Genomic DNA, 26,568 nt, shown 5'->3' with positions numbered 1-26,568 from the left:
AGTATTCACGAGTTTAATAAGGCCCCTTCATTATTTTGTATATAAAGTATATTAACATTAGTAAGCTTCTGTACGCACACGTGGACGTCCTAAGTACGGGTGTGTACGCACACGTGGACGTCCTAAGTACGGGTGTGTACGCAGACGTGGACGTCCTAAGTACGGGCGTGTAGTACGTATATTCTAGTGTGGCTACGTGTGTACGTGCATGTGTGCGTGTTGGGACGATTCCATGTGACATATAGGTTCAGGACGTGTGTGTGTCCGTATGTATGTATGTACGTCCGCGCACACATACCGCTCCCGGGCGTAGTGCGCGGGCCGGGCCTGCAGCAGCGCACTGGCACGCGAGGCGAAGGCCGCGGCGCGCTCATCTTGCGCCGCCAACCGCGCCTCCAGCTCCTCGTGACGCTTTAGAAGCGCCTCGGCTTCGTCCACCGACGACTGGCAACACAATTTTGATATTAGGGATAACTCAATAACTACTCATAAGATCCCATTCAAATTTAAATGGGACCATAACGAGCACTAGTTTTCACTTAAAAAAGGATTATCAAAATCGATACACTCAGTAAAAAAATCAGAATTCAGAACCTTTTCCATCAAAAGGCAAATTTCTTACCCCGCAGTGTTGATACTCCAGAACAGCTTCATGGGCTCCGCTGGACGCGTCGATCTGGTCTGCTTCGCGCTGGAAGCTCTGTAGTTGTAGAACCTGTTGCAGGTACTGCTCTTTGGCGCTCCATTCTAGATGACGAGGAGAGACGTTAAAAATTTCGTAACAATTTATTTGACATAATTTTTTTTTAGCAAATGCCCCTATGCTCAAGTACCAAGATTACCAAGCTGGTTATATCCGTGACATTCATTGGTCAATTTCTATTCTAAAAAAGCTTCCATCTCAAATTAACACATTCTTAGTAAAAAAAAAGCATTTCTTTTTTTGTTAGAAGGTGACATTTACATAACTGCTTCATAAGTTGAGTGAATTAATCGGATATCAGATAAATTAATCGTTTTCGGTAATGGTCGTCCCACAGCTGGTCAAAAGGATACTCCATACAGAAAAAACTGAAGAGTTGAGACATTAAACCACCACATTGCTTTTCAACTCATTTTTTTATACAACTAAGTCGGCAAACAAGCTGACGGTAAGTGATTACCGTAGCTCATAGACGTCTGCAACACCAGAAGCACTGCAAGCGCGTTGCCAACCCTACCTCCGATTTCCCCCAGAAGCTCTGGTCACCTTACTCACTATAAGAACACAACACTGCTTGAAAACAGTATTATTTTGCTGTGATCTTCTGTAAGTTCGAGGTACTACCCCAGTCGAACTACTCCATATTTTGAGCAGCAAATTTCCTGCTGTACCCTACCTCAGTTAATTGAAAGATTTCCTAAGCCTAGCACAAAATAAACTCCATCGCCATACCCTTAGCAATAGCCTCCTGGTCGGCAGCGAGCTGGCGCGTGGTCTCCGCCACGTCCGTGAGCGCGGGGTTGCTGCCCACCAGCTGGTTGCCCAGACCTATCACCTCCTTGAACCTGGCCACAGAGACATATTATCACTTAAAGATTCCAATTACGTTTGCCGTTTTACTAATCTTTTTTAGAAATTTAAAAAAGACATAACACAATAAAAATTTTGAACGTTTTTTTTATTTTCAAAAAAATTGTTGTTATTGGCTCTTTTGGCCTTTAAACCGGTGGGAGTGTCCAATCAATAAGGACAGTAGACGAGAAGAATGGAAGCTCTTTAGAAATTCGTGTTAGCACTCTTATAGTGAAATTCTGACCTTGCCTTAGAACGTCGTCAAAATCATAATGTTGACGGCATTGTCAAAGTTAGTATGAGTTACAAAAAAAATTCCAGTACTTATATATCCAGCACATACATATGGAAGCAAGTTAAGGCACTAAAATATTGTGCACATCAGCGTGGCGTTGGTATCAACAATCTTAAGTGGCCATACGCTTCCGCCTGTAATATCCCACAGCTGAGCATAGGCCATTTCCCCATGAAGAAAAAGGATCAGAGCAGATTGGCGGATAAGTGCCCATATTTTGGCTAAAAATCAAATCTTATCTTCAGTACACTCACTCATCATCATGTGCCTTGATGTCATCCAGCAGTTCTTGATGCTGTTTCAGCAGCGCCTCTGCAGTCGCGACGTCCTTGGCGTAGACCTCCTGCGACACCTGCTCGCGAACCTTCTACTCGGAACAGAGGACACTGTTAGTATTCGAGTAGTGTTGGCTAGTAAATAATACTATGACGATAAATAATCGAAAACTTGTATTTTGTATTTAAAGTATAATATATAAACCGCCATAAGAGGCATTACAGAAAAATCACTTATCAAGAGTGACAGATGCCACTATGCGTGAAGGTCATATAATAACTTTACCGCAGATTACAACGGTTATAACGAGTGGACACGGGTCGCCTACCTAGTAATGGTAGAGGTACAGAGAGTGAGGGGTATACCTGTAGCCAATCGCGTAGTTGCGAGGCGCCGTTGGCGAAGACCTGGCGTCCGACGGCGCTCTCGAGGCGCTCGCGGCGCTCCTGCGCCTGCGCGCGGCAGCGCCCCCACGCCGCCTCCAGCTGCTGCTGGCGACTCTCCACGTTGGCGCGCTCCGCCGGGTACTGGGACTTCACGCTGGGGAGGGGAGCGGGCGTCAGACACGCTCACAGATAAAAGATCGTCTAGATTTTTGGGAAGAAGGTTCTGACTCAATTTTGTAATTTTCCGATTTCAATAATTCTAAATAAAGATGGTACTCCTGAAAGTAATAAAACGGAAGGCGTACGAACCTCCTTCATCCTTCATCTGTTCTTAATGTAGAAAAAAAACCAACGTACCAGTTCACACGCAACCAATTCAACACGCTGCATGCAAACACAAGAACATTGAAACATATCTTTGATAATTACTAAAAAGCTAAAAGGGTAAGGTCGGAAGATGGCAGGGAAAAATATGATTGTAAAAGGGGGAAAGGGGAGAACCCCTTGATACCACATATCAATTAGCTGCAGTTTTAGCCCTGTAGAACTAGTCGAACGAGGGCTGCACGAGAGTGTATTGGGGAGAGCGGGGTGACACCTCAAGTAGGCCGTCAGTAGGACTCGTCGGCCAGCAGCGCCACGGTGCGCACCTTGTCGCGCAGCGGCCGCAGCTCCGCTCCAGCTGTGCTGTCTGCAGTGGGCGAGGGCACTCACTCGTCGGCCAGCAGCGCCACGGTGCGCACCTTGTCGCGCAGCGGCCGCAGCTCCGCTCCAGCTGTGCTGTCTGCAGTGGGCGAGGGCACTCACTCGTCGGCCAGCAGCGCCACGGTGCGCACCTTGTCGCGCAGCGGCCGCAGCTCCGCTCCAGCTGTGCTGTCTGCAGTGGGCGAGGGCACTCACTCGTCGGCCAGCAGCGCCACGGTGCGCACCTTGTCGCGCAGCGGCCGCAGCTCCGCTCCAGCTGTGCTGTCTGCAGTGGGCGAGGGCACTCACTCGTCGGCCAGCAGCGCCACGGTGCGCACCTCGTCGCGCAGCGGCCGCAGCTCCGCTCCAGCTGTGGTGTCTGCAGTGGGCGAGGGCACTCACTCGTCGGCCAGCAGCGCCACGGTGCGCACCTTGTCGCGCAGCGGCTGCAGCTCGCGCTCCAGCTGCGCGTGGCGCCGCTGCAGCGCGCGCACGGTCCGCAGGTCCGAGGCCGCGGCCGCGCCCGGCGCCGCCAGCTGCTGCTCCTTCTCCGCCATCCACGCCAGCGCCTCGTCGCACGTGCGCTGGAACAGCTCCACGCTGCCGACCGACAGGTCGCGTTAGTGTCACATTCGGCCGGCACAGGTCTACGGCTAAGTAAACGAATGAGCTCACCTGGACGCTCCCTCCAAACTCTTCTCCTTCTGCTGCTTGAGTCTCAACAACCGCTCCCACTGTTGACGCAGTTGCTGTCTCCTGGCAGTGGCCCGCGCCGCCTGACTGTGATTGGCGGCCACCAGCTCTTCCGCTGCAGCGTCGATGCTCTCCAGACGTTTGGATGCAGCTGACAGGTCCGTTACGAATTTCTGGAAAAAATTTGCCATATTAATAGTCAATTTTAAACAATGGAAACAATTGCCACACTTATATACATACAAATGTATAAATACAAATAAATTATTAAACGTTATGACGTTCACAATTCAGTCCATAACATCACACTGCTGGACATAGACATTTTTCTCATATAGGAGAAGGATCAGAGCTTAATTCTCCACGTCTTCATTCTCTGTCTCAGATTGCGCTGTCCACGAAATGTATTGCCAAATGTCCAGTTAAAAGTCCAGACCATCTGGACCGATACCGCTTTTTTCAAAAAGTTTTTATAAAAGAAAAATTTGAGAAAATTGCTCAGAAAATTGCGATATTTAAAAAAAATATAATTCGTTTTAAGATAAAGCTTTTAACGATTACAAATTACGAATATAATGATCATCATCATAACAATCATCTTTAGTTCACAAGACTACAACGTCAATGACATCTAGTAAAAGTATTGTTTTTCATCTGTTATTGATGTTGCCACTCACTTCATATTTCCTCTTCGCAGTGTCCACACTGTCCTCTCCATCATCAGTGCGCAGCATCTTTTCCTTTTCCTTGATCCACTTGTCGAAGTCGTCACACTCGGCGAAGAAGCTGTACAGCTTGATGGCATCTTCGAGCTGGAGACGTCTCGCCTCAGACAGCTTGAGTAGCTCCTCTGCAAGTAATCGGGATGTGTACGGTGAACGACCGTACATTTGCGCCAACTCGGCATTTTATATTATAATTAAATTTATTAATTTTTTTGTATGTTGAGCAATAAGTTCAGTTCACATATAACCTCGCGGGCGTGTGCACTCAGTAGCAATTTTTATCATGTTTTGACTATCATTTATAGAGAAAGAAATAGAGAGAAATTGAAAAAATACACATTACAGTACATTTGTTTTAAATCAAATCAACCGTATGATTCTCGTAACTATGTAAACATATGTAAAAAATACCATTTTCTTCCTCTTGAACTGAGAAGAGAAATCGCTGACTTAACTTATCTGGTTCATATTACTTCAAATCGAATAGACTGTCCTGAACTTTTGTCACAAATTACATTTAATATTCCATCAAAAACATTGCGAAAAAATCCTTTAATTTACCTACCCTCCGTCTCCTCAAACTATAAACAAAATACTTTTCTCTGGCGAGCAGGTAATAAATTCAATATGTTTGCGAATAAATTTGATATAGACCTCTTTGACACTAGCTGTGCGTCTGTTAGAAAGTTGATTAGCGACTCATTCTTTAACTCTCTTTAATTTTGTTGGTATTGTGATAACAACACTATTAAAGATACATTGATATGTCTTAGAGATAAAATGTGATATGTGGTTAGTGATGTATTTCTGTGGTGGTTTCTGTTTCTATATGTGGGGAACTATTATTGGCTTTATGTCTCTATGTAAATTTTGTATTTGGAAAGTATTTTAGCTGTTGTTCCTCCTCAAAATTAAATAAATAAATAAATAAAAATATATTTTGATTCATAAAAATATTGATATATCTGGTAGTTACAAAATTTCAAAATCGAATCGCAAAATTGATAAAATAAATCAATGTTTAAGGCACGATTACAAGGAAACGGCTTGTTCTGCGTTAATTAACTAAGAAAGCTTTTTTTCTAGAAAAAATTACCTTTAAGAATACGCATCGCGCAAAATTTTCAGATTGATAACTGGTGAGTTTTGAGTAAAAAAATGAGATTACTTTTTAAAAACCTAAAGTCGTAACGATACACCCCTCAATATTATTATAAGGGTTCAAACTTTCACGATAATCTTTCTTTATCATCATGAATGGTATTTACACAGAATCGGTAAAAAAAGGTTTTATTTTACCCGGTTTAATATATATATATATATATATTAAACCGGGTAAAAAATTAACAAAACAATTTATTAGCTATATGCTAAAGAATAATTATAATTATAGATGTGTGGATTTGACGATGCTGTCTAACTATATACAGATTCGGTGGTAGATTATTTTTTTATTCACTTGTAAAATTTCAAATAAAAATTATGTAGCGACATCTATCGCGCAACATACAAACTAAAGAAAAACTGACGTATCCTACATCGCGCTGTCAAAGTTATCAAAACGATTGGGTATATATACAAGATCCCGACAACAACCGTTGGGCCAGTAGCCCACCAGACACAACACCCGTCTGGTTGGAGGATCCTCCCTTTTCGATGGCCGACGTGATTCAAACTATACCATCCACCCAAAATTACTTCTAAATTGAATAAAGTAAGTTTGACTTTGATTTTTGACAGATTTGGGATTGGTGTAGTCGTGGAGGGCTGGTGGATGATAGCGGACTCAGTTCAGTTGTATTGGGGGGCTGGTGGATGAGAGCGGGCCCAGTGGGAGCGTCGCTCACCGTTCTGGTGTATGATTGAACCAGTGGGGGGTGGGGCGTGTGAGGTGTGTCGGGGAGGGTGGTGGCGCCGCTCACCGTACTCCGCGGAGATGGTGTCCATGCGCGCCTGCACGGGCGGCAGGCGGGCGGGCGGCGGCTGGGCGCGCGCCCGCCTCTGCGGCGCGAGCGAGCCGCCGCGCTTCACCTGCACCACCTGCTTCACCAGCACCGTCTTCTTCACGCGCTGCACCGTGCGCACCTTCTCCGGCCGCCGGACTTGCACCTGGGGGGGGGGGGTTACACTTATAACTTGTCTGGTCAATTTACGTTCACAATAAGTTAGCAGCTGCGGTTGCCAAATATTTGTGTTGTATTGAGTAATATGTATTATTTGACTTCTTTTGGTATCAGATAGACTTCTAAAGTCTGTTCAACGAGAAGAGATACCAAACGTAAACAAAGCATATCATTTTTTTGTAGCGACGACGGAACAAACAAAATATAGTCTATCTCTTTCTATCTTGTTTATTTGCTATCTGCTGCACGTCTCTCTGCAAGGTCGAGCGATATTTTAACTGACCTTGAAAACATTCGGACCGCGGACGGACGGCCCTTTGATTTTGTATTATTTATTTTTATTTCTTTCCGTGTCCTGAAGCGCTCGGGTTGATTTTTAAATTTCGATAATTGTTATTTAAGAAGTATCAAATCTTAAATACATAATTATATTTAATTAAGTAATTATCAATAAATAAATATATTTTACATTTTAAAAATTTGTGTAAGTAAAAAAAAAAATTTTTAAAACCCTGCATAGTTGAATGACCTCGCATTTGGTTTGTTTACTTTTGGTATCTCGGCTCGTTGAACGCACTATGTGTAAAAACTATCCAGTTTTTAAGCAGGATATTTCCTACCGGGGCCTACTTCAGTTAAAATAAAAGTACTCACCGGCACAACCCGAGGTTCGATCTCCCGCACGTAGTTGGCGGGCACGAATCCGTCGGTCCGGTCGGCCTTACGCACCGACCACCAGTCAGGGTTTGTCTTGCTGATGAGGAACATCACCTCGCCCTTCGCTATCGATATGCCCTGCCCGCTGAAGGCGTAAAGGGCTTTCACCTGGAAAATAGATTTTAAATGGTTTGTTAAGGGTTATGATAATAAAATTTAAATCTACAGGTATATGATGATGATGATGATGATGATGATGATAATGACGATGATGATGATGATGATAATGATTTGGCTGATGCATTTATTTACTTGGCAGATTTTATGAATTCAAAGACACCAAAAAAATAATTAAAATTGAGTCCCTTTAATTCATAATAAGTAGAACCAAGAACCTTCCAGACCAGTTATTGTTATCTTGGATGTAGTCAGTGATATAATTGAGTAGACACCTCAAGGCGAAGGTTAGTAGGGTTGTGGGGGTCAGTGGGTTGTAGGGTCATGGAGGATGAGTGGGTCTTTACCTGAGGCACGCTGCGCTGCTCTGTGACGGTGCGGTGCTCCAGGCGCTCCACGGGCTCCTCCTCCCACACCTCGGTGGGCACCAGCCGAGACTCCGACACCCACTGCTCGGCGGGCTCCAGGGTAGTACTGGCTTCCACCTCCATGGGTAGCTGTGAGAAGTTAAAATTATATATCTGATCTATCAGCGGATTTTTTGCAAATGGGAAGGTTTTTTTTTTTTTTAAATACAAGTAATACACATCCACGGGTTTTTGAACCCATGTCTTTTTTTATTTCTAAAATCTAAAACATGTTATTTTTTTAAATCAAGGTAGGCGTTACTCAGAAACATCATTCTTTAAGTTAGATTAATTTAATGTCTCCAACAGAGACGTGAGTCCACCGTCCGGTTCTTATTCTAACGTATGATAAAAAAAAAATTGTTTTTTTGTATGCAAAAAAAAAATGGGAAGGTTGATGAAGGCCTGCTTAAACAGACTAAACTAATTGAGAGTACGGTAGGAGAGTTCCGATTTAGAATTTGGAGCAGGCTGTTGGGGAATAAATAAATATTTTTCAACATACACACACGACCGTCTGTTTCCATGGTGAGTGAGTGAGTAATGTTTTTTTTTTTGACATATTTAAATACAAATATTACACCCAGACGCAGGGAATCGAACCCACCACCCGCGCAACAGAAGTCAGGGTCACCAGAAAGTGCGTCAGCGGGCTAGTCACGACGAGGAGCCTCCAGCTACGCCGAAGCCAGAGGCCCGGCCTCACCTGCAGCTCGTGGATGCCGCGGGCCCGCAGCGCGCGCGCCGCGTTGGCCAGCGCGTCCACCTCGGCGCGGTGCGCGCGCAGCTCGTCGTGCAGCGCGCGCTGGCCACCGGGAGGACCTCGCTGGCGCCACTAGCGGCCTCACCTGCAGCTCGTGGATGCCGCGGGCCCGCAGCGCGCGCGCCGCGTTGGCCAGCGCGTCCACCTCGGCGCGGTGCGCGCGCAGCTCGTCGTGCAGCGCGCGCTGGCCACCGGGAGGACCTCGCTGGCGCCACTAGCGGCCTCACCTGCAGCTCGTGGATGCCGCGGGCCCGCAGCGCGCGCGCCGCGTTGGCCAGCGCGTCCACCTCGGCGCGGTGCGCGCGCAGCTCGTCGTGCAGCGCGCGCTGGCGCGCCAGCAGCGCCGCCGCGCCCGCCGCGTCCGCGCCGCAGTCCGCGCTGGCCACCAGAGCGCGCTTCTCGCGCATCCACGACTCCGCCTCGTTGGCGTCGCCGTAGAACTGCACCGGCCCGTCGGGCACGCATTAGCACCAGAGGCCTCTCAACAATTATGCCATCTTGGACTTTCTTTTGGATTACTTTAGTTCATAGCACGTAATTATTATTTACAATTTTCCAAATTAGTTTTAAATTCAATTGGTAATGTTTTTTATAATATTAAAGGGGCGTCCATAAATTACGGAGATATTTTTTAAATTTTCTGTCTCTCCCTCCCCTCCTGGTGAAATGTCGTAAGATTTTATTCAACCCCCTCCCCCAACCCCTAATCTCACGTGAGATTTTTCAAATCTTGATCTCCTGACGCGAAAACAAAGGACGGGCTACACTGTACCGTAAATTCAGATTAAGTCGACCTATTTGGTATAAAACAAATATGGTTTGACAGTCAGTAGATGTATAACGTCGAGGTATGAATAAAATTATTTTCTTTCGAACGAATTAGTGAATGGTCTTAATCGTATGACGATTACGCTTAATATTAAATGTTAAGCTTAAAAAATCTGGATTAAATGGACCAAAATAGTTTATTTATTTTTGTTTCAATCAAAAAAAAATATTTCGTGATATTTGCCGAAGCCCCCCCTCTCTCCAACGTAAGATTAGATGAGATTTGACTCCACCCCCTCCCACTTTAAGCATCTCACGTATTTCATAACCGCCTAAAAGGGTACCTCGTAAACATCATATCCACTGTGAATCCGAGACCTATGTTAGAGGACCGACTTCTCCACAACTAAAGCCCCCCCCCCCAGGTCCTCGGTCTCGGCCTCACCTGGTGCGCCTCCGCGGCGTCTGCGAGCTGCTTGTCCCGCGCGTCGGCCAGCTGCCGCAGCAGGTCCCAGTGCGCCGCCAGCGAAGCCAGCCGCCGCTCGATCTCCGCGCTCTTCGGGTGCTTGGCGTCTATGAGGCTGTGGACAAATGGTATGGTGAGGGGTTTGTGTGGGTAATGTACGTATGTGTTGTATGCGTTATGTATTGTAAAAAAAAAACGAGTGCGCTTTAGACCACATGGCTGAAGTACACTGTGCCTTAGATATACGAAACGTAACTGGCTAAGGATGAAAGAGAGAGATAAAGAGAAAATATATGTGCTCGGAACTCTCTCTCTCTTGCTTCACTCGCCTCACCCAATCATACTTTTCGCAACACTCTCGTCAGGCATTCACTAACTTACTCCCAAGTCAAGCGTTCATAAAGAAGTTTTACTTCAAAAACTATTTTAATTTTAAAACACCATCTATAAGGTTCGTAGATAAGCAAGTAGCTGCAGGCACAAAGCCCTCTATGTTTCCTATTCGATTCCCGACTGCGCGAGCCTCAACACACTGATTGTATCTCCAATAAGTATCCTTTAAAATACTGGTATCAGTACTGGCATGTCAAAGTCACGCGTGTGTACATGTGGGTACGTGTGTGTGTGTGTGTGTGTGCGTGTACTGAAACTGCTCTAGCATAGTGGTGCGTGGACCTTTAACACCAGTGGTTGCCTGTTCAATTCCCACTCGGAATGGACATTTGTATTTGCATATTCGTTTTCAGTCTACAGTTAAGCCGACGGTCCCTGTAGTTATCACAGGCACCTGATAGCCATCGTTACTCATGGTAAGGAATATATCCGCCAAATCGCAGTGTAGCAGCTAGGTCAATTAAGCTCCGACCCTTTTCTCAGGTCTATGCCCAATAGTGGGATGTTACAGCTTGAACCAATTAAATAAAATGTGCGTTCGTGGAGTATGTATGTGTGTACCTCTGCCCCTTGGCGCGGTGGCGCTGTGCGACCAAATCCCTGGCACGCAGTTCATGGAGCAGTGCTGTGTGCTTGGCCCTAAGCGCAAGGACGGCTCGAAGGTCTTTAGCAGCCACGTCAGCACGGCAGATTCGCTGACGCTCCGTCACCCAGCCTAAGGACACACCACAATGTTAACTAAATTCTAGTCTCCTAAGGGCCTTCAACGGTCGTGAATAGCGCTATTTGACAGATAACGGTATCAAACAGATAAAAAATTCTGATTTCATATTTATAGTTCATTCACATACCTTCCTCTTCATCGTGATCTTCCAAGAACTGATACAAGTTCCTCGCGTCTTCCAACCTCGCCTTACGATCCTTAGCGGCGGCTACCAGCCCTGTATAATCATCTTCCAGACGTTGCAGCTGTTCATGGAGCTGGGCAGTAGCTGGAGCTGGTCCAGCAGCTGTGCGCTGACGTGCTAGACGTTTGATACTCTCGTCTAGAGCTCCTAGCTGTAACTCTTGTAGAGCATGAGCCTGGAGGAGTCGCTCTACGTCGACTAGATGGCGACCAACCTCTTCGGATTGGAATTGAGCCTGCAAGATTGAAGGAGAATATGTGTACTCGTGTTTTTTGGCTACGAAAATGACCAAAAGAATGACCCAACTTATGCTCTAAGAGACTCTATAATAATCCATATTACTTATTGTATTCCTTAACGGCCCCGGCTGTAATTTACTCCTGTGTCGGGAGTCGGACACACACGCCAACACAAATGCCCAGACCAAAATCAAAAACAACTTTATTCAAATAGGCTTCAAAAGCACTTTCAAATCGTCATTTCAGACATTAAAATTTTAAAGTTTAGATTTTTTATTAGTTTTACCACGGCAAACATCTGTATGTTCAATAAAAATATATGCCATGTGCGAGGATCAAACCCGCGACCGCCATCGCAACAACCACAAGCTAGTGGTGTGTGACCTTTGTGTGAGACCTTTGCTCGCGTCGTTAATAAGTAAGTAAAATTCCATTACAATCAAGTGACGTCACGATGAATCTCTCAAGAAATTGCTACTCCGACCGCTCGATCAGCTTCCTCCGGCACTACAGAGCACCAGCCCGAAGCGAGGACCGTACCTTCATCTCGTTGAGGGTGTGCGCCACCGCCTCCGCCTCCCGCAGCAGCGCCATGAGGTGCGCCAGCCGCGCCAGCGAGGCGCGGTGCCGCTCGAGCAGCTCGAGCAGTTCCTTCCATCGCTGTAATACGGCCTGCTCCGTGCGAGACACCGTCTCCGCGCCGTGGTACTTTTCCTTCACCAGCTCGGCGGCCATGGCTGATAGGTCCTCGAAGCGCTCCGTACTAGAAACACGATATTTTAGGGTATGTTAGACGAGGCTTCAAATTAAAAGCCATATATGGATAATCTATTGTGAAGAGCGTCATCATAAAAGTCTAAGCATGAATAATAATAATAACATTAAATCATTTATTCGAATGAAATGTAGTTTTACAGATGATACATAATTTCAGAGCATCTCAGACATTTCACCTTTGACAAGCAAGCGAATACATATTATGAGACTAGCGACCCACCCCAGATTCGCCCGGGTGCAATAACTATAAGTGCTCCTCTACCCCGCAAACGTTGTTTTGCCACAAATGTTATTAACCCCTTAATTATCCCTTCTCCCCTTTTATAAATAAATAAAATTTAAAAAGTCATTTATACATTAAATTTTTTTTTATCAATTAATGATGGAATGTTGGATGGTTTAATAATATCCTTTTCTGAAAAGACTACCAAGATAAAGAGTCGCTGTATAAAACCTTGACAGTGTTTAGGTGTAAGAGAGACAGGTAACATATGGAATTAAGTAACTTCATATTTTTCTCGAATATTTTTTTTTTCATCCAACAAGATTGGCAATCAAGCGTACGGCTCACCTGATGGTAAGAGATTATCGTAGCTCATAGACGCCTGGGAAACCAGAAGCATTACAAGCGTATTGCCGACCCTATCCCAATTCCTCCCAGGAGTTCTGGTCACCTTACTCACCAATAGAAACACAACACTGCTTGAAAGCAGTATTTTTTAGCTGTGATCTTCTGTAAAGTCGAAGTACTACCCCAGTCGGGCTGCTCCATATTTTGAGCAGGAAACTTCCTGCTGTGCCCTACCTACCTAGTTAATCATACTCAAATTATACTTCTGAACATAACAAACACTTTGGAACACTACATAACAAATACTTTGGTTCATTATAGACACTTATTAAAACAGGCTCACCAATCATTAAGCAAACTCACCGAGCCAATATGTCAGCGGAGATGGCTTCGTGTTTCTTGACCGTTGCGTCGACTTGAGCCAAGTTCGAGCCGTATCTCGGATCAGATAGCACTTGGATCATTTCTTTCAAGTATCCTTTTCGGAGCACCGACTGGAAAAATTATAAAAAGTTATTATTTAATATAGGCCGAAGACGCGGAAGACAACAGCGTCTTCGGTGCGACAAAGCCAGCCCTGCGGTCACCAACCCGCCTGCCCAGCGTGGTGACTATGGGCAACACACATGGCAACAACGCCATTTTTGGCGCGAACTTGTGGAGGCCTATGTCCAGCAGTGGACTGTGATAGGCTGAAATGATGATGATGATTATTTAATATACAGATATAATAAAATCCATGAAAATACCCCTAGGTTGCCTGGAAGGGTCGCTTTTCAGTGATAAGGCCGCCCTTGTTTATGATACTCTGCTACTATATCTGTTTTAGTGTAATAAGTGTATTGTTGTTGGTATGTTACTAAAATACATTAATCTTATGACGGGTTTTGAAGTTAAACTTTTTCACGCACGCTTGACTTGGAGAATAAGCTGGAGAATGCATGACTAGAGCGTTGCGAAGTGTAACCGGGCGAGGCGAACAGAGCAAGAGAGAGGTGCGAGCACACATTTTCTCTCTTTCTCTCATAGCCTTACGTTTCGTATATCTAAGGCACAGTGCAAGCTAATTGCTAATAACAGTTTACCTTTGTATGGAACTTGTAGGCCAGCTGTTCAAGTCTCTGCTGCCGCAAGAGTTCAGTCCTGAGAGCCAGCTCACGAGCGTGTTCAGCCTGGAAATAGCATTATTATATAGAATTAAGTAAAAACATTTTCGACGCCGCGTTGGCGCAACTATATAAAACTATATAAATATATTTTCTTTTTCATTGATTGATCAACCAATCACAACAAATCCGCATCCCATCTTTAGGGACTATTGTAGTGTCGAAATGAAAGTCTTCTCAGAAGGTGTCGATCGAATATATTTGAATAAAAAATGGTAATATATATATAAAACAATTAACAATAAAAAAGTAAGTATAACAATAGTCGATAACTTTTTATGACCAATCGCAGATGTTCATTGTCTAGGCCTTGCGTCTCTTTCTCGCGCGTGGCTCTCTTTTTCCCCGCGCGTGCCGCTGTCGATTACTCGTGCGCTTCGTCGCGAGTCGGAGGCACGGTAGCGCGGAGCGATATCTATAAATAGATCATACGTTCCCGCGTCTCGCCCTTTTCGGCGGCGATCGGCGCGGCGAACGGATCTCTGACGTGTACTTCACTCGGCGGCGGCGTGATTGTACTTCGTGAAGATCTGTGCATGTGATTGCTGGTGCATCCGCTTGCATGGTGTGCTGTGCTATTTTCCAACAGTTCTTTTCAGAGCTAACAATCTTGTTTCACGAACATTAAAACAGCTCTTTTCAGAGCTATGTGCTTTCTGTTTCACGAACGCGTCAATGTATCTTGGTAACGGTAATGGTTAAGGTTATGAACGGTAAAGGTATTTTTAAGGTAAAGGTATCGGTAAGGTTAAATGGTAAAGGTATCAGGTAAGTTATCTTGAAGCCTCATTGAATTACTATTACTACTTATGTAATAATAGTTCGATGTGGTAGGTAGCCACACATCCAGCACTTTGTCTTAAATTTCTTCTTTTACCTTTTCTTTGGAATAATTTTGGGCCACCATTTAAATGAGGCTTAAATCAATGACAAACCTGTTCCAGCTGTTGCCAGGCTCTCTCCAGGTCTTGAGGCAGCTGACCCTCGAGGGGCGCCCAGGGTTCGCCCACGAGGCTCTTCTGCATCGTGTTGATGTGGAAGTACAGAGCTTCGATTTCCGAACGCTCCTTGTATCTGAAAGAAAATTTAAAGATAAAAGGGGGAAAGGGGTTAGGTTAATTTAACCAAACTTATAATTATATAGATTCAAACAAAAAGTAACCACCCTTGTTATTTATGTGGCATGTTATTGCATTAAATCATAATTTTATTTACCCTCTTGTATTAAAAGAGGCCATTACTTAAACATGCAAGCCATATAAAGACGCGAAAGCAGACCATTTAGGGGAGGGAGGGTTCTCAAAAAGCAAATAGTATTTATCTATAAACTTGAATTTCACGCCACAAGCGAAAAAACCCTTTTAAGACCTGACATGGTCTATTATTTTTAAGTTCTCGCTCCTCTGCCATAAGTAGGTTTCCCAAACCCATATACGAAATCGCAAGCGATGCTTATATGAGACGGACTAAATGAAGTTAATGGAACAATTACACATTCGTAAAATCAAACATTACTCACTTAAGTGAAAGAAGAAGGCTTTACTTATTAAGAATGTGAGTTTGTTCTCAAACCAAACAAAAAAAAAACTCAAAAAGTACTCGTCCGATCTCGCTTAAGAATAAAAAAAGTATGATTGGAATCGGTACACCCAGTTAAAATCCATAAAAAATGCAGTCAATTTAAGAATCTCCTTCTCTTTTTGATGTCGGTTAAAGAAACTTTCAACAACTATCTTGTATGTATAAAAATCTTATCACTCACTTGGGCGGCTTCTCCACAGTTCTGTACTGTTTAAAGGCCAGCAGTAATCTCTGTATGCCGTCCAGAGAGTTGGGCAGATCTCTGCAGTTGAGCTCCTGGATCTTGAGGCGGATCCACTCCAGCAGCGCGGACACCAGGCGGCCGTACTCAGCCTTGCGACCGTCGCAGTCCATCAGCTGACCGATTATCTGGAGAAAGGTGAAGAAAAAATTTGGTAAATTACTGTAAATGTTGGCAAATGTTATTTATTTTTTATTAAAAAGTATGGGATTATATATTACAAAATATAATATTAAGATATATTTTTTAACACACACGGTCGTCTGTTTCTACATTAGGCAAGTTAGTGCTTGTGTTATGGGATAAATACATAGAAATAATACTTATATTTAAATATATACATTTATCACACCCAGGCTCGAGGCGGGAATCGAACCCTCAACCCCCGGAGCAGAAAGCACGGTCACTGCAAACTGCGCCAACGGGCTATTCTAAGATTCAAGATGTGGTAACAGTCGACTTTATACCCTAAGTAATTAAAAAGGACAAAGTAACTGACCAGCATAACGCAAAATCAAACGCTGGTCTAAAACTTGTGAACAGAGGTTTCTAAATAGTATTTCACAATGAAACGCTGATTTATTCATCATTTAGTAGTATTTAAAGTGTGTTTTAGTACACCATTAGATTACCAGTCTTAAAGAAAGTTACAGATTATGTAGTTTAATGAGAGGACAATTATTTCTTCCAGATACCCAAAAAAAATTTACGACATAGTATTCAAAATCCTCTAAAGATATCTGGACGCTCCAAAAAGCCCAAAAAATAGCATTTATTTTTGCAATATGAACTCACATTGGCTATCCTGCGGCCGCTCTTCTGCTCGTTCTTCATGCGCGCGAACGTGTGGTAGTAGCTCGCCACGTACGTCATCACCGACTTCTCGTCCGGTCGGCTTGTGTCAACGTCTGGAACAAACACACACACACACATTTAAACTTCGCCTTAAATTGGGATATTGTGTCCTAAAGTCTCGTATTGAAAGTTTAAATCTGTTATTATTATTAAATTATCACGGTAGCTATAAACACTTTGGGACTTAGTAACCCATTAGAATGATATCTGCAACATCACCGAAGTATCAGGCCTTTTAAAATGATAATCATGCTAGATAATTACTTAATACTGTCTACAATCATAGTTAGTGGAAGTTTCAGAACCTACAACCCGACTAAGGTTGTTGGTGGTAGTGCCTTATCAATATTATAAAACTCAATCCTTTATAGTATAATATCAAACATATATGTAAAAAAATATTTTTTAATTTAACCAGCAGCGGTGACCACTTACCATGATTTCCTAATCTTGTTAGTTCTTTACATTATAAGAATTATCAATCAGACTTGTTTAAATTATTTTATTTAATTTTAATATAATATCCATGATGTTCTCTGAGTTATAGGTTTTTAATAGATCCCGGAACCCTTACCTTCAGCGTCAAGCAGCCGCGGGATACCGAGGTGATTGTGGGCCACGTCGAAGGCATGGTTGAGGGTCTCCACGTGGTCGTTGACTGGTAGTTCCGCCCAGCGGAATAGGTCAGGTCTGTGAAAGAGTTATTACATAGGTATATAGTATAGGTTCTAAGACTGGTCGGATTTTCAAAGATATTTGAGAGAGATTTCAATCTTAATGATATTACAATTAAGTCAGCACAAATAGATCTTAGTATTATTATTTCTGTAGGGATAAGTTGACATATTGACCAAAATATATCCCAAACAATCTTGCTGTTATTCACATTGGATTTGTCTGAAGTCTGTCTGTCTTTGAGTAATAGAAAAAAGAAATCTTCTGATTCTAAATTTTTTCTAAAAAGCAATATCCCATTTTTATCCTTATGAGAAATAGTGTGACTGATTGATTCAGCCTGAAACATCCCACAGATGGACACAGGCCTCTTTCTCCATGTCGAAGGATGCCTTAATTCACCACGCTGGTCTACTAAGGGTTAGCGGACATATACCATACTATAAGTAACGTTCGCTATCAGGTTTATGATGTAGTGACAAGTAATCGAACCTGTGAGCGTGTATGAGGGCGTTGAAGCCGAGACCCGAACGCCAGGAGTCTGTAAAGTTGTGTATGTGTACGCCATGGTAGCCACTCGTCTTACGCTGACACCATAAGAGCAGAGCATCCTTAGCTGATTTCTTCTCGGATGATTCGTTTTCTTCGTCCTGGCAGAAAAATATAGCTTATTAGGATATGAACAAAGAGATTACAAATCTTCTAGCGAGTTAAGAATTCCAAAAGTTAAAGGGAATGTTGAGCTTAATTTGTTCGATTTGGGTCGACTGATCCTATTTGGTTGATGTTTGATTTTCCCTTAAGTGTAACTGGAAAACAGTTAAGTTTCAGAAGTAATCACCTTCACAAAAATTTGAAAAAGTATACTGATTTGTAGACGATGTGTTTTCTGATATGGTATAGACAATGCCTTAAATGACCATCGATTATTCGAACTACGTGAGAAACCTTTATCACCACATCAGTACCGCCATGCACTGGACTATGTCAGTAGCACTGGCTATTCGATTGAGAAAGAGGTCATAGTTTAGCTGGGCAAGACCATTCCTGCACATCCATAAAGAAAACATAGTCCAAGAGTGGAAGATCATCAAAGGCTGACAGAATGGACAGCTTTCTTATGTCATTATGATGATGATGATGACATTTATACATACAGGTTTAGGAGTATAACTTACAACATCAATTTCGATCTCCTGAATCTGGAAACGCAGGATGATGGTCCAGATCAGACCGAGGATGAGGCGAGGATTGCCATCCACGATATCCTCAGCGCCGATCGACTCGAGGCGCACCTGTGTGGTTATAGTAACATTAGATTGATAAAAATTATAGTTTTTTAGTGTATACAATTTTTAGGTTACTGTTGCCCGTTTTTGAAGTAACACTTCTTTAGAATCGCTGTGATTTGAAACTCGCAGAAACAAAGATGCGTCACGATTAAAAAACAAACATAAATATATAGGAGAGAATGAGATAGAATACATTACACAGTGTTTTATATTCTCGGTGAAAAAAAAATTTCGTAGGATACCTTTCAGAAGTTAAACTTCTGCCGTATGTGAATTGCACACCCACTTTTTTCTAATTGAATTCGTAAGTAAATAAACCGGTAAGCTAAAGTTACCTGTATTTTGCTACGTTGAACATAGTTTTATATTATTATCATTAATACGTGATGCCAAAACTTTGTATCTCTTTTTACGAAAATTCGCGGTCGGAGGAGTATGAAAGTTCACACACTTATAGTTTATATAGAGAAGAAGTGCAGAATACTCATATTTTTTTAAAATAATGCATAAAAATATATTAAATCAAAAAAATAAACATTACACACACTAACATGTATTTGACACACACACGCATATTATACTCTTTTCTTGATTGTCAAAGTCTGCAGTCAAATAATTAGAAAAAGGTTCTTTATTTTCATTTTTTTTTTTGGTTTTCTTAAATTTAAATTTATTAATAATAGTCGAATTTTGACCGCTGTGCGACCATTGGGTTTTTATTATTATTATTCTATAATAAAGTCGGTGGAGATAGCGAAGACCTTATCATTACTTCAACCGTTAAATAACGCATTCGCTAAGGACTCCTTCAGTGAGTGCGTGTATATTTATAATAATCTAATCTCTTTCAGCGATAAGCATTCCTTTGCCGTGTCCACTGATTATCTTTTATGAGTGAAAATACTAAATATGGCGTAACCTACCGGTGTTAGATGTGGATCAGTTCTTTGCTAGCTACTGATAAATTATATTTACTTTATTAAGATCCTGTTTGATTACTGAAGTAACACTTCTTTACGCACGTGAGTAAGTAGCTTTACGAAAGTCAGCTGGTGAAAGCTTGACGATAGCGTTACGAAAAGTGTGCTTGGGTGAGGCGAGCACACATTTTCTTTCTCTCTTGCTTGAGATGTTTTACTTCAGTCGTGTGGTCTAAGGCACACTCGTTTTTTCATTAGCTAGAGTATTTTGTTCAGAATTACTTTTAAGTCTTCAAATAAATTAAAATAAATTTTAGTTGTTACCTTAATTGCAAAACACGTGTAAATACAATTATCAATTATAACATTGTACAACAATTGTGTGTGTACTTATGTACGCACGTAAGAAGTTATACTTCACTAGCTTAGCTAGCCGTTAACTTCGTTGCTAACTTTTTCTTCGTTGACTAGCTAACTTAGCGCATCGTAAAAATTTACTCTCATCATTTTTACCTAACGAAGTATAACTTCGAAAATATTTTACTGTATTTTTCCTTGGGGTACAGCTATTAAAATAAATAACATTATTTTGAAGTCAGACAGTTCACTCCACATCCGGTCTGAATTAAAGTATTTCATGTCAGCCAGTATAGTAATCAAATACATAACTTGAACGTATAAAACAAATACATATATCATATATATGAATACGCTACGATTGAGATGTCTGCCTCCTTTTTTAGAAAAGAACCTCACAATTACTCCACATAAATTATATATCATTTTATAGATAATTGCTTGCTCTACCGGCGACAACAACTAAAAAAACTATTATTGCTTTGGTTTTTGTAAATTAATTGATTATTAAAATTATATAATTATATGACGGCTTTAATTTTGAAACAACGTCAAGATGATTGACGGTCGGTAAATATTTTAATTATTTAGTGCGAATTATTCGCACGGGTATTGCTAGTAATATATACTATATATTTTTTTATAACATATAAATATGTATATCTTAATTAATGTTTGAAGAAACAAGTTTGACAACAACAAGGCATTAACATTTGCGATGACAAAAAAAAAACGTTTTTAAATGGTAAGAATTATTGTAATATCATCGAAAAAATGTGTTTTAACAATTGTTGTATAATGTTATAATTGATAATTGTATTTACACATGTTTTGTCATTACGGTAACAATTAAAATTGAATTTAATTTACTTCGAGAAAAAACTTAAAAGTAATTCTGAACAAAATACTCTAGCTACTAAAAAATGAGCGTGCTTTAGACCACACGACAGAAGTAAAACTTCTTTGGCAATAGGCCTGCACTGTGTCTTTTACACTTCAGCCTGTAATATCCCACTACTGGGCATAGGCCTCTTTCCCCATGTAGGAGAAGGATCAGATCTTAATCCACCACGCTGCTCCAATGCGGGTGGGCGGATATATTCCCTACTATGAGTAACGATCGCTATCAGGTGTACATGATAACAACCGGGACCGATAGCTTAACGTGCTATCCGAGGCACGGTGGGGAGACCCACAAGGACTGCAAGCACCCAGACCACGGCAAACACCTGTATGACCAATACAAATGTTTGTCATGTGCGGGGATCGTACCCGCAACCGCCAGGACAACAGGTACAATCCATGGCTGGAACCGTTGCGCCAACGCGGCGGCACTGTGTCTTAGATATACGTAACTGGCTATGAGAGAAAAAGAGAAAGAGAAGAAAGAAAATGAGTGCTCGCACCTCTCTCACTTACTCCATTCGCCTCGCCCGATCACACTTTTCGTAACGTTCTCGTCACGCATTCACCAACGTACTCTCCAAGTCAAGCGTGCGTAAATAAGAAGTAATTACTTCATAAATAGAAAACAATCTAGGAAAGATGTGTTCTAAAGACTGAGGACTTGATTACTTGGACTTATTATTGACGTAGCTTAGATAGTACATATATATACTAATATTATAAAGAGGTAAAGTTTCTAACTTTGTTTGTATGTAGGCGGTAATCTTCGCAAATACTGACCCGATCATGAAAATTCTTTCACTAACAGAAAGCTACACTACCCAGGAGTGATATAGGCTATATTTTATTGTGATTGAACAAAAAATTCTGTGAAAAATCTTATATATAAAATTCTCGCGTCACAATGTTAGGTGCAATACTCCTCCGAAACGGCTCGACTGATTTTTATGTAATTTTGTGTGCATATCGGGTAGGTTTTTGGATTTTGAATAGAATAATTCCTATTATACCCTATCTCAAGAAATATTCTCTCGCGGCTCTAGTATAAGCTCTCCTCTTATGAAACGACAAACATTGACCACCTGTCCCTCCCCTACAATACATTTCTGGCTTACCTTAGTGTGTAGAAAGCTGAGCGACTTATTGACGTTCTCGATCTTGTGGACCCTCATCCGGCCAGAGTTGGGCCTGGGCAACCGCTCGCCGCTGATGATCTCCAGCAGCTTGAGAAGTCGCCGCCCGTCTGCCAGGTCCACGAACAGGTCCTCGACCTCCATTCGAGCCTGCAAGGTAAATTATGGTAATTAGTACCGAGACATTCAAGCTAACAGCTAAGCTGTTAGATAAAGCGTATTATTCAATGCAGGATTACATAGTTGATAAAGATGTGTGGACTAAGTGACGCTGTATTTATGCAACATGTTACTAATTTTGTACTAAAACACAGTTTATATAATTATTATTTTCAAAAGAGTAACTGCGGAGTTTCTTGCCTATTCTTCTCTGCAGAATCTACATTTTGAATTGGTGGTCGCTTTACTTGTAACGATAATTAAAAGTTTAATTTGTAAATTGATGATTCGAAGGGTCTTTTGAAGCCTGTTTATGTATAAAGTAAGTGTTGATTTTGATGTGAGAAATCCTCCGGCGCGCTGGACCGATAATCAACGTAAGATCGGTGGGGTTTGGATGAGGATAGCGTATAATCCGGATATTTGGTGCCAACTTGGGGAGGTCTATGTCCAGCAGTGGACTGCGATAGGCTGAATTAAGTAGAGTTATTACAAAAACATAGTACAACAATATAGTCGGCGGCCTTGTCGTTAAAGTAATCTCTTCCAGGAAAACTTGGATCAGACAAACTTGGTTCATATTGTTTAATTCGATCTCGTCATCATCACTTCAGCCTATCACAGTCCACTGCTGGACATAGGCCTCCCTAAGTTCACGCCAAAAATGAATTCATGTGTTTTTCCCATAGTCGCCACGCTGGGCAGGCGGGTTAGTGACCGCAGGGCTGGCTATGGCACCGAAGACGCTGCTGCCCGTCTTCGGCCTGTGTACTTGAAAGCCAGCAGTTTGATAGTTATCCGCCTCTATCGATAGTCACGGGCAGAGTGGCTGGCTATATTCTTTACTGCCGTAACCACATAGCACATGTTATGACAAATGTTTGTATCGATCGTACAGAGAGTATGAGTATTTTAAAAGAGCAACTGCGGAGTTTCTTGCAGACTCTTTTCTATAGAATCTACATTCCGAATTGATGGTGGCTTGACTTTGTTATAATTAATTATTAAAAACCAACTAGCTATAGCCGTGCGAATAATTAGCACTAAATAAGTATTATCATTTATACACACACACAATATATAATTTTAATAATTAATTAATTTACAAAAATATAATAGTGTTTGCAGGCAAACGATGAAAACCCGACTTCAATTATATCGACAAGTAATACAACGTAGGTAGACGAAAAAATAGTCAAGTAAATAGGCATTATCAAAGATTACTCCAAAAGTTGTAATCAGATCTCGATGAAATTTAAATATGACCACATGATAAACATCGGCTTTCGATTAAATTAAAAATCATCAAAATCGGTACACCCAGTAAAAAGTTATGCGGCTTTTCGAGAGTTTCCCTCGATTTCTCTGGGATACCATCATCAGATCCTGGTTTCCTTATCATGATACCAAGCTAGGGATATCTCCTTTCCAACAAAAAAAATATATCGAAATCGGTCCATAAACGACGGAGTTATCCCCGAACATACATACATTATATACGGTCGAATTGAGTAACCTCCTCCTTTTTTTTGAATTCGGTTAAAAAAAGCAATAAGACATTATTGTGGGTGCCAGTAGAGCGAACAATTTTATCTTAACACTTATTTTTAAAATCTGTATTAGTGTATGTTTTGTAAGTTGTCCTAAAAAAAAAAAAAATAAATAAATCTTTAAAATGATGTATAATTTATGTGGAGTAATTGTGAGGTTTTTTCTAAAAAGGGAAGCAGACATCTTAACCTTATCGTATTAACATATATGATACAATAACAATTCGTAAGGTGACGGTTCAACTTTAGAAGTTTATTTAAACAAGCATCTGTTGTTATTTTCCACCAACTAGACAATATCATCTTAAGAGAGATAAAAACAAGATTAAAAATTAATTTGTGTCAAGCGATGACCTCAGCGGCGTCGCCTCTTATCAGCCCTGATAACGCTCTGACTCATTGAGAGAACGAGGCGAGATGTGCTCTATCAGGAATAACTCTAAGTAAATTATTGTAATATATTTTATTTTAATACCAACTTATGTTATAAATAATTGTGTTTGTATGGAAACGAAAAAAACCGACTTCAATTACATTACATTTTAGTGTTATATAAGCCTACTACTTTCATTGGCAGATAGCTGATGTAGTAAGGAGTAACTTAGACTACTTTTATTTTAGAAATTTATTTATTTTATAACTCTGCGAACAGAACAATAACTTTTTTGTTAAATTCCATGCGGACGAAGTCGCGGGTACAGTTAGTAAACAAATAAATGTGAAGTTAGCTAGCCAATGAGGTATAGCTTTTTATGTGCATATTTTCATGCATACATAAATACATACACTTTTTTTTAATTAAATTTATATCAGATATTAACTTTTATTCATTATTAAAGTAATTATTAAGTTTTTCAATTGCTTGACAGAGTTAAAAGAGAATGAAAGTGGGTTGAGAATGGGTGAGTTACTCGTCAAATGTCTTCTATATGCTGATGACCAAGTATTACTTGCGTCCTCGGCCGAGGAGTTGCAGGAGATGGTAACTGCTATGAGTGGAGCTTTTGTTAGAAAGGCAATGAAGATGAATGTAAAGAAGACGAAAGTGATGGTGTTTGAAAGAGATGAGGTAGTGACAGACTGTAATATCGTGATTGGAGATGAACAAATTGAACAGGTGAATGAGTTTGTGTATCTGGGTTCGAAGTTTACAAGAGATGGAAAGTGTGAGAGTGATATTGAAAGAAGAGTGAATGCAGGAAACATGGTGAACGGAGCTTTGAACTCCTTTATGAGCAGTCGGAAGGTGTCTAAAAAGGCTCGTTTGGCTGTGCATGAGGGGGTGTTGCTTCCGACACTCATGTACGGAAGTGAAAGTTGGGTATGGCAGAAGAGACATGAAAGCAGAATAAATGCAGTTGAGATGAGAGCGTTAAGAAGCATGATAGGAGTTAAACTGAGTGACAGGATGAGAAATAGTGAGATAAAGAAACGGTGTGGTCTGAAAGAAGATGTAGTGACAAAAATTGAGAAAGGTATGCTGAGATGGTTTGGTCATGTCGAGAGAATGAATGAAGAACGACTGACGAAAAAAGTGTATAAGGCGAGTGTGAGTGGAAGTGTTGGAAGGGGTAGACCTAGGCGGACATTTCAAGACCAAATCGGGGACGTCTTGAAAAAAGGCCAGGTCAAGAGTACCCTAAACCGACGAGCATGTATGAAGGGAATAATGAAAGTGGATGAAGCGAAACAAGTATGTAAGGATCGTAGCAAGTGGAAAGAAGTGGTCTCTGCCTACCCCTACGGGAGAGAGGCGTGATTATATGTATGTATGTATGTATTAAGTTAACCAATTTTTAATTTTTTTTTTATGTCACTAGGTCGGCAAACAAGCGTACGGCTCACCTGATGGTAAGCGATTACCGTAGCTTATAGACACCTGCAACACCAGAAGCATCGCAAGCGCGTTGCAGACCCAATCCCCAACCCCCCAGGAGCTCTGGTCACCTTACTCACCAACAGGAACACAATACTGCTTGAAAGCAGTATTATTTTGCTGTGATCTTCTGTAAGGTCGAGGTACTACCCCAGTCGGGCTGCTCCATATTTTGAGCACGAAATTCCTGCTGTGCCCTACCTCAGTTAGAAATAGAATTAGTGTTGCCCAAATTCAGTCTTGGTCTTGCAGTCTTGGTCTTGTTCTTGCGTTTTTGCAAGACCAAGACCAAGAACAAGACCGCGTATTTTTAGCAAGACCAAGACCAAGACTGACCGTGCAAGACTTGAGCAAGAACAAGACTTAGCCTGCAAGACTCTTGCGTCTTGCAGCTAGGACTTAGCGCTATTTCACTGAGTAGTTAGGTGTAACAGTTCGGTGTATAGGTAGGTACGCTTAGGAATTCTATGAGACGCAAAAAACTGTATCAAAGAATATGAAAAACTGGACCTATGCGCATTACGACTAATACCATAAACATAGCGAATAAAAAAATATCTATTAAAATCAAACTGAGTGCATGCATAGTTATGTTTTAACCATCGGCACTTTGATAATGCGGCATCAAAGGTTTTGTACTTACTTCTCAAAGAAATTTGCCGCTTTTCGGAAGTACATGGTTATGATACACGCGCCGGCGGCTTCTTTTGAAATCTAAAACAATCGTTGCCGCCACGCCGAAATCATAACATTTGACACTATTTGATTGCCGCCATAGGGCGTAGGTATACTCATGCAAAATAATTTCGAATTTTAAGAGTACCTACAGGTGTTCCAAAGAATAAATAAGTTTCAGAGTGCTTAGAATGAAAATGAATACATTATACTGATCACGCAAGTAGTATTATGATTAGGATAAAATGGTAAGGATAGGTAGTAGATGTCATATTAATTCATTCTAGTAAGTATATATTATAATATTGATTACTTATAT

At 41.6% G+C, this 26,568-nt stretch overlaps 1 protein-coding gene and 1 long non-coding RNA gene across 2 annotated transcripts in view; one reads left to right on the top strand and one right to left on the bottom strand.

Moving 5' to 3' along the window:
• Window positions 1-26,568, bottom strand: part of LOC123666816 (spectrin beta chain, non-erythrocytic 5) — an 87,446-nt gene that overhangs the window by 48,380 nt on the left and 12,498 nt on the right. Inside the window, exons 2-26 of the mRNA XM_045600842.1 lie at window positions 21,972-22,139; window positions 18,560-18,676; window positions 17,874-18,031; window positions 17,281-17,396; window positions 16,647-16,759; window positions 15,792-15,979; window positions 14,965-15,103; window positions 13,949-14,035; window positions 13,227-13,357; window positions 12,056-12,278; window positions 11,220-11,511; window positions 10,930-11,083; window positions 9,955-10,090; window positions 8,969-9,181; window positions 7,919-8,068; window positions 7,392-7,562; window positions 6,537-6,723; window positions 4,567-4,739; window positions 3,872-4,062; window positions 3,599-3,796; window positions 2,492-2,666; window positions 2,105-2,217; window positions 1,436-1,548; window positions 623-747; window positions 299-444 (exon numbers count right to left, since the gene is read on the bottom strand). Of these exons, the coding sequence (XP_045456798.1) occupies window positions 299-444; window positions 623-747; window positions 1,436-1,548; window positions 2,105-2,217; window positions 2,492-2,666; window positions 3,599-3,796; window positions 3,872-4,062; window positions 4,567-4,739; window positions 6,537-6,723; window positions 7,392-7,562; window positions 7,919-8,068; window positions 8,969-9,181; window positions 9,955-10,090; window positions 10,930-11,083; window positions 11,220-11,511; window positions 12,056-12,278; window positions 13,227-13,357; window positions 13,949-14,035; window positions 14,965-15,103; window positions 15,792-15,979; window positions 16,647-16,759; window positions 17,281-17,396; window positions 17,874-18,031; window positions 18,560-18,676; window positions 21,972-22,139 (3,977 nt within the window). The remainder of the gene's footprint in view (window positions 1-298; window positions 445-622; window positions 748-1,435; window positions 1,549-2,104; window positions 2,218-2,491; window positions 2,667-3,598; window positions 3,797-3,871; window positions 4,063-4,566; window positions 4,740-6,536; window positions 6,724-7,391; window positions 7,563-7,918; window positions 8,069-8,968; window positions 9,182-9,954; window positions 10,091-10,929; window positions 11,084-11,219; window positions 11,512-12,055; window positions 12,279-13,226; window positions 13,358-13,948; window positions 14,036-14,964; window positions 15,104-15,791; window positions 15,980-16,646; window positions 16,760-17,280; window positions 17,397-17,873; window positions 18,032-18,559; window positions 18,677-21,971; window positions 22,140-26,568) is intronic.
• LOC123666817 lies at window positions 14,311-25,040 on the top strand. The gene is made up of 3 exons (XR_006745354.1): window positions 14,311-14,561; window positions 17,334-17,338; window positions 25,029-25,040. It is a non-coding gene; the product is annotated as an uncharacterized LOC123666817 (long non-coding RNA).

This window comes from Melitaea cinxia, chromosome 27, assembly GCF_905220565.1.
Source record: "Melitaea cinxia chromosome 27, ilMelCinx1.1, whole genome shotgun sequence".
In the NCBI taxonomy this organism is placed as follows: domain Eukaryota; kingdom Metazoa; phylum Arthropoda; class Insecta; order Lepidoptera; family Nymphalidae; genus Melitaea; species Melitaea cinxia.
The sequence above is the reverse complement of the archived record's forward strand: the minus strand, read 5'-3'. Positions and strand labels throughout refer to the sequence as shown.